Genomic DNA, 8,257 nt, shown 5'->3' with positions numbered 1-8,257 from the left:
AACAAAGAGGAAGGGGCATGGCGGGCCAAAAAATGTACTCTTTGAAACAAGACCATCAGAAGAAGTACGTTTCATAAAACAAAACTCCCAAGAACCCATCTTCCCAAGTCAAGGGTTTCTGATCCGCATCGCTTCTCTCACGAAGCGATGCGGATCAGAAACCCTTGACTTGGGAAGATGACAAGAACCCTGTTTTAGAGATAACTTATTACTGTATTGCCGCTATCATGTCACAATATATACTAGTAGTTACGGAAGGTAGAAAAATAAAACAGCATCAATATTTGTTGGTATAATTAAGACACACAAACTACAATGTAATTTAAGACACAATTTCATTTCCACCGATTTGCAATTTAAAAACAAAAATTTTTGCGTTGGTTTCTGTTTCCGTACAATGGCATTTGGAGCTTGATGGTCATCCAGTGTTCGAAAACCTCATTTAATAAATCTGAAAATTTCAAACCACGACAAAAGTATAAAGTTATCCTAAATAAAGATATATTTACATGTAAATTAACACCAAAACCCCATTTGAAACAAAAAACAATGAACATGTGATAACATTTGGCGGGAAAATATTTTTATTTGGCAATAAAATAAAGACTCTTTATCATCTACATAATAGTAACATTTGTTAAAATCATAATATAACAACAGGAGGTACAATTGTAAGCCATTTATGTTGTCCATAAGCACACAATAAACTGGGTATTTAGTTGTTACATCATAACACACTAATATGCACCATCTACCTTTAAGATATCTGGAAAAAAAAGTAAAGATGAGTTATGAAAAGAAAAATAAACAAAGAAAGTTTTAAGCAAATCCATCAGACATTAATGGTCGTAAACTTGAAATCAACCAAAGGTAAAAAAAAAATCGCAGATGAACTCCCTCTCCCCCCAAAGACTTGGCACATTTGAACAATTTGTTTTCTTTTACTATACTAAAGATTAAGAAATCACAGGTGTTAAATATGGTTATTATTTTTAAAGATCGTTGATTTGTACTGAGTACTTGGACAAAGGGCATGTTTACAACAGCAACGTCCACGTACCCTATATATACGTACCCTCTGTCCACGTACCTATTGTACATGTACTTGGAACTCATTGCTGGTCCTCAGTGTTCTCCTTGTCCTCACTACACTGGCTTGTAGTGTGAGTCCTGGCAGGGGACACCTACAATAAACACACACACATACATTTCGTTAGTTCACATGTAACTGCTATAGAAAAACCCTAAACATTTCAAATTTACGATTAAAATAAATGTCAGAAAGGATAACTATTTCAGTGAAAATCAGTTCGGTTTCGCTATGACATGAACAAAGCATGTTTTAACTTATCTATTGCAGATAACATCATATCTCTTCTGAAAAGACTACTCACAGGTTTGGGCTTTGGTTCCAAAGTAGGATCCAGAATGATTTTTCCTATGTTTTTCCTGTCCTGCATTTTTTGCATTGCCTCTCCCACCTAAACCACAGAATAATGTGTAAAATGAAAGAGAGATTTACGCTAAAATGAGCTCAAGTGAACAGCATTCCATTTGTTCATTTTTGCAAGAAAGAACTTGCATAATAGATATAAATTTATTTTAGATTTCTTTCACAATACCCGGTATACACAATAAAACCTCTAAAAATATGTTCCAAAATACAAAGGTACGTCCATACAGTACAGCAGGCAGCGTTACGTACGTCCTCAAAAGCCCAGGCCGAGTCGATGCAGGGGCGGATCTTGCCGTCCGAGTATAGCTTGATCAGCTTGTTCATGATCTCCTTCACGTACTGGTGCTGGCCCTGCTTGTGGAGAAGATGGCGCAGCTGGAACCCAGCGATGGTCTTGTTCTCGTCGTACAGCTTGATGGGGCTAATCTTGTCCACCTGCCACCACTGTACCCACACAGACAGAAAAAAGCCATTTAGTTACAACACTGGTGGTTATTATGGCTTTTTTCATATTTTGTTTTCGATTTTGCAGAAACTTGTATACTAAAGTCCAACTTACCGATTTAGCAAAGCTGAAAAAGCTTTTGGTTTCTCCCGTAACAATGCTTGATGAACCTGAAATTATAAAAAGTGTGGAAGGAATTGTGAAAAAATACTACATATAGGTGTGTACTTTAACACAGACGTTTTATCCCAACATTATTATTTCATATGATTTTTTAAGGATTAGGACGAATCCATCTTCGAGTAAAGAAAGCGCGACAACTAAGAAGACAAATATAGATGATGACAAATATTATTGATAACATTTTCTGTATGAAAAAAACTTAATTTATGCTTCGGTTAAAGAGAGAGACAGACAGAGAGAGAGAGAGAGACAGAGAGACCATACCATACAAAATATATTTCCCCATGGGTTTCAGCAGAGAGATTCCTTTATTAGCATCTTCACCACACAAGCAGTCTAGAAATATGTCAACTCCCTCTGGCGAAAGTCTACAAGGTAAAGGTCATATGTCAAGTTCAACTAAGGTCATTTGTATCTTTCGAGAGGGTTGTCATTAAAAAGATGATTTATGAAAAAATTTTTTTTATATCAATATGATATTATCATAATTTAAAAAACAAAAGTTTATACACCACATCAATTGAAAAAGGGGAAAAGCATGTGCGCTGTGTATATTTGCCCACGTAGACTGTGAGCGAGCAAGTACATGTAACTTGACGTCTGAAAAATCGGATATATATTAAAAATGCATAAAGGTGTAACAAAAGAAATGGAAAGATTATATTGTGTAAAAGAAGCGAAAACAAAGAGAAACTGATGCATTTACCTTCATGTAAACATCCTACCGTGAATAGGTGAATAATTAAATCAGAGAGTAGAAACGATGTAATTCACTAGATAAGTAAGTCACTATTGTTAAACGTATTATATTTCTAGTTAACACAAGGAAATATATTATTGGACAGTGTTACACATTTAATATGTACTAATTCATAACTATCTACACGTACAGAAATGGATAAAATAAAAAAAATGTCATTACTTTCTGACTTCCTGTGGGTAATCCACCACGTGATCAAATAAATGATCCACATTGGCTTTGACAGCCTCGTGTTTTTGGTAGGAGGCGGTCCCAAACAGTTTGACATCCTCCATCATGTGACAGAGCTGCGTCACTGCAATGCCCTGGAACAGACATATGCGTTTTTCGTGATTTTTTTTTTTCCTCAAAAAGCATCAATAAATCGAACCTATGACTGCTTGCATGTTGTTTGCTTATACAAATATAAATCCATCAACGATGCAAAATAAACAGAAAAAAAGAAGAAAGAAAAATCCCATTGAATCTTTGCTCACAAGGATCTATTTTTTTTTGTATATAAAAAACTTCTATTTAGTGTTCCATATAAGATCTATACTCAATTTGGTTTACTCTCTATATATGCGTTCGTGTTTTCGTTTCAATTTTCTTTTAAGTTCTAATATCAGCATAAAAACATATAATCTAAAGCCAAATTTTCTGAATTTAGTACCGCCCCCACTAAACGGAGGAAACTTTACTTTTAATCCGCGAAAGAATGCTTAGATTAACAGTTTATGACCAAGTCACTTAAAAAAATAGCAAAACAATACAAGAAACCCTAATGAACAAAACAAAAACCATGAAAAAAAAGAAAGAAAGGAAAACATCCAAACACACGTTTTCCTCAGAAATTGGTTTAACGTTAAAAATAGTTTGAATAGACTACAAACCACGCCTCCTCCCACGGAATGAGTGAATACAGATTGTCCCTGGCGCAGATTGGCAATGTCAAACAGCAATATGTAGGCGGTCAGATAGCTCATCGGGAGGGCGGCTCCGTCCTGGAAGCTCATGTTCTCCGGCATTTTGTACACAAACTGAGACGGGATGGCGACCACTTCCGACCAGGCTTTGTAGTCGCAAAAACCGATCACCCGGTCACCGATCTGAAGAAAATAAATTGATCTCATGTATATCGATATAAGAACAAATACTGAAAAGCGCAGAATTTTTATTGGCAGATTGTAAACTGTGTGATCTGACGAATTACGATTAAAATACTGAAATGAGGACTCTTCGCTATAGTTGTCTTGGCTCTATTTCTCTCTCTCTCTCTCTCTCACCTAAAGTTGAATTGTTATTAATTGCACTTGGCTCTTACACTAGATCGATGATGAGGCACTGGACCGGTTGTCGGCTGTACAGTTAAAGGCTTGATATGACTCTTTACCCCGCCCACACAAAATGCGGCGTCAATATACCGGTACTTTGTACCAGAGTAAAGAGAACCATAAAATTCGGCTTCCATGATCCAATCTCAAAAATGGAATTCTTAAGTCTTTTAAGTCTTAAGGTCTGGGTCTAGTTAACAATCGTATAATGAATATTTAAGTTTTACAGAAACTAATTAAACTTTACAGAGAACATAAAAATTATCTTTGCATGAAAGATACTCGAACCATAGAGAATATTCAGTAATCCCCTGACAACAAATGTTTCATATAATGGTGTACCGTTCATTTTAACCTTTTCGACCTAAACAACATATGGTAGATACAAACGATACCTGGATCTTTTAGGCAATGGAGGATAGATAGGTAATATATTTTATTACATGAACTCAATGCAAAATCTATTTGTTTTTCTTTGATTTCCGATATGTTTCTATTTATATCAACTAAGACACGCTTTTTGGCGAAATGATAAAGGTCTTAACGAAGCGATTGCAGTCCAGGATGCATTCTAATTATGAAACATACTATAATTATACATATCAAATACAATGGAATGCAATTCTTGATTGCTGTACCGAGATTTGGGATTATGGTACACGCATTGATCAACAAAATTGTAAAGGAAAGTTTCTGAGGTTTATCAATCACGTTCAAATTAAATTCTAAATTACAATTATATCCCCCCCCCCACTTAAAATGAGTTAAAAAATCCCATTTATTATAAGCACAACGTTTTGACAATCGAACATGTATTTAAAAAAGAACGCTCACATTGAAACCGGAAGTGTTTTCTCCCAGCGCTTCCACTTCGCCTGCGCACTCAAATCCCATTACTATAGGGGTCTTGGGTCCATGTTCCAGCACTCCCTGTCTAACCATCAAATCCTGGAAACTCATGCCGCTGTAAATTGAGTTCATTTTAAACGGTTACAGAATATTGCAATTAATATAATGCGTCCATATCAAACAACAAAATAAGTACATGGAATTGTCATTTGTGTGTCGCTGTTTTGTTTGTTTGTTTGTTTTTTTTTTTTGGGGGGGGGGGGGGGGGTTGGGGGTTGGGGGTTGACCAGGGGGTGACATTGTTAGCATGAACTTAAAACTTTTTGGTAACACATAAAGCAATATTCGAAGTTATTATAAATGTACTGTGCACCAGAAGTTATTACATTTGCAATATTTCTGCACAAAGTTTAAAAATCGTCAATATGAAAGTTCAAATTACGTAACAACATAGTCATTTGAGGGCAGAATGATTATCGTATATTAAATATAATATCACGTTCACATATTATAGTTTTGAACTCTCTTTCATCAAAATCCATGGTGAGGTTTTTTTCCGCGAAGAAGAAGAAGAAGAAGAAGAAGAAGAAGAAGAAGAGAGAGAGAGAGAGAGAGAGAGAGAGAGAGAGAGAGAGAGAGAGAGAGAGAGATGTTCCAAATGTACTATAAATGTTCAATTTGGCAATCGTATATACTAATTCTAATTTCTATATAGGACATCATGATTTATCTACGACGCTGATCAGGAAAGCCCCATCCCCACACGTACACCAATTTCTTTACATACATATTGGAAGATAATGTTTTAACCAAATTATGAAACTTTGTGAAAATACCGTAATACAATTTATATTGCATCAGTCAAAATCAGACAGTTGTTGTTTAATACTCAGTGCCCGCTCCCCTTCCCTGGATTAGAATTTGGAGCTTTGACATGTAGTTAGTCTTGGGATATATTTTGCTGGTCAATATTTCAGGGAGAGAAAACGACTCTACGCCAATGTGAGCTAACTTTGCTTTGAAGTGATCACATAATTATTATGCTTTTAGTGGTGGAACATTACTGTATATTTGAATAATGTGATTCTCTGTTATTTTGACAAAAGAGAGAAATATCAATAATAAAATTTTTTTTCGAGCAAACTCTATTTCCAGCATAATAACTGAGTTTTGTATATAAGCTCGCACAGTTTTCTACACATATAAGCAGAAATAGCTGAGAACCTATCAATCCAGTTGTACGAAAGGAAATAAAATTCTGCAGGAAAATGCTATTACAGTACGTAAAAGCACCTTTCCCTGAGTTTTGATAAAATATATATTGGAGTATGGATCTCAAACAAAGCCGTCCGTGTGGTGTTTACCTTCCCTGAATTATCTCTTCAATGATCTCGGTGTAACGTGAGAGAGTCGTTATTCATTAATTTTTTTCATGGATACAACATTCTACTCATAGAGAGAGAGAGAGAGAGAGAGAGAGAGAGAGAGAGAGAGAGAGAGAGAGAGAGAGAGAGAGAGAGAGAGAGAGATGGGTTGTTGATGCAAGAGCAAATCCCAGGACTATTGTTCAGAGTGTAACAATTTTGGAGCAATTAATTATGAACTTATGAGATTTGTTTACGAACATTATTCTAGACTTCATTGAGAAGAGAAGAGAAGAGAGAGCTATAGAGGTTTACAAATACGTAGAGAATAAATCACTTTAAAGTAATGCGTCACAAAAAATAGATAATGGAATGTTTATGTGGATTTCTTAGTCAGACACAACGCAACTCTTATGACTTTCCTTACATTATTTTGAACATGCACTCAAAAACATAATCATGGAATATATTGCAATGTTTGACATAATACGCGTTAATGTATGCATAAATCTACAGAGGTTTACATTAATTTTTTTAAATGTGTGTGTGTGTGTGTGGATTTTTTTCTTCTTTTATCGATCACATGTTAAGCAAATCGGAAATATCTGTGCAATTAGCTCAGTTAATTTAAAATCCTTCAAACAACAATTAAACTTCATTGTCATGCATTCAAAAACACACATCGAGAGTATAAATATCTCATATAATCGTCAAAACATTAGACAATATGCTAAAACTACATGCATTAAATCTCAAAGACAGATCAATAATTCTTCAGAGCATCACTTACCAGGCCTTAACTCGGATCAAAACCTCCCCCTCCTTTGCCGAGGGCTCGGGCTTCTTCTGACACCGGACCATTTTGGGGCCCCCAAATCCCGTCAGCACCACGCACTTGACCTCCCTAGGCGCCGGGGCAGCAGCCTCGGGGCTCTCCTTTTGCTCCTCTGTTGACATGTTTTCGCGGATGCTTGAGAGACGTGAATGTCGAAAGAAGATTGAATCCCTTTTTCCCGATGCTGTGATCGATCGAAGCGTAGGACCGAGGCGTAGGTGCTGGGGCTACAGTGGAGACACTGGTCACCACAGATATCGCATCGATTTTTTACTGGGGATTAATCAGATAACAGGCAAAAGAGACAGGAATATTCTTATTATTTCCTTCACACCACGTTTTGTTAGAGATTTCTAGCACAGATTTCCTGTCTGTTAATTAGAGGCGGATCAAACACAAATGAAAACTGTAACTGCGTTCCACTTACATAAAAAGAATTCATTCGATATTACGGTAGATGGAAAGCAACACACGAACACACGCCTGAAAATAGATTGTGCAGCCTGTCAAATGATGAACTGGTATCTAAAAAAATTATTACCTGATAGATTATGACAACTTCGTCATTGAAATTCAACTTTCAAAAGACAAAATTCATGTCATGTCATTCTCGCATGAGTGCATAAAATTTATTGCAAAAAAATTAGACGTAAATTACCTCCAAGGTGTCAAGATTCATGAAGTAAACAATGGTAACCTTGAAATTAATAGATACCAAAGCAGCACCACAAAACGTATGTTTACAACTACCTCAGTTAAAAAAAATGATTCTAAGGAAATGGGAGCAACTTGTAAGCATGCTTGCTTCCTATCACCACTGCAAATTCCGTGTCTTGCATTGCACCAATCAATACACTGTATCTCTCAAGATGTTTGCCCAAGGTGGTATTGTCACTTTAAATAGCATTAACCATTTGAGTCCTCTCCTAATAAATGCAAATTGTGAAAAAGAATGAAAATCGTATCCCTCATCGTTTTACGCAAAGCGTGGATAGCGATGAAAAGGACATCGCCATGACGGTTTGGAACAAGCATAAATCGCTAGGATTTTT

At 36.1% G+C, this 8,257-nt stretch overlaps 1 protein-coding gene across 4 annotated transcripts; it reads right to left on the bottom strand.

Annotated features, from left to right (window-relative positions):
* Positions 1-579: 579 nt before the first annotated feature.
* LOC128188730 (synaptic vesicle membrane protein VAT-1 homolog-like) lies at positions 580-7,731 on the bottom strand. 4 transcript variants are annotated; one of them, XR_008244182.1, is made up of 10 exons: positions 7,161-7,731; positions 4,992-5,121; positions 3,717-3,932; positions 3,007-3,149; positions 2,349-2,452; positions 2,016-2,071; positions 1,706-1,900; positions 1,395-1,481; positions 1,061-1,184; positions 580-766 (listed from the first exon to the last, which is right to left on the bottom strand). XR_008244182.1 is itself a non-coding variant. In XM_052859960.1 (10 exons), exons 1-9 carry the CDS (start codon positions 7,325-7,327, stop codon positions 1,113-1,115), a joined length of 1,170 nt encoding a protein of 389 aa, XP_052715920.1. In that variant the 5' UTR covers positions 7,328-7,731; the 3' UTR covers positions 580-766; positions 1,091-1,112. The 4 variants fall into 4 exon arrangements, 3 of the variants coding, with proteins under 3 accessions (XP_052715920.1, XP_052715921.1, XP_052715919.1); XM_052859960.1 differs by having other exon boundaries at positions 1,091-1,184; XM_052859961.1 differs by having other exon boundaries at positions 1,106-1,184.
* Between the last annotated feature and the right edge of the window lie 526 nt (positions 7,732-8,257).

The sequence above is a fragment of the Crassostrea angulata genome, chromosome 6 (genome assembly GCF_025612915.1).
Source record: "Crassostrea angulata isolate pt1a10 chromosome 6, ASM2561291v2, whole genome shotgun sequence".
NCBI lineage: Eukaryota > Metazoa > Mollusca > Bivalvia > Ostreida > Ostreidae > Magallana > Magallana angulata.
The sequence above is the reverse complement of the archived record's forward strand: the minus strand, read 5'-3'. Positions and strand labels throughout refer to the sequence as shown.

Coding starts and splice junctions, on each gene's coding strand:
- LOC128188730 (XM_052859960.1), bottom strand. CDS start 7,327: ATGTCAACAGAGGAGCAAAAGGAGAGCCCCGAGGCTGCTGCCCCGGCG. Junction 3,150..3,716: donor ATTCCGTGGGAGGAGGCGTG/GTTTGTAGTCTA, acceptor TGTCTGTTCCAG/GGCATTGCAGTGACGCAGCT. Junction 1,482..1,705: donor CGGCCTGGGCTTTTGAGGAC/GTACGTAACGCT, acceptor TCTGTGGTTTAG/GTGGGAGAGGCAATGCAAAA.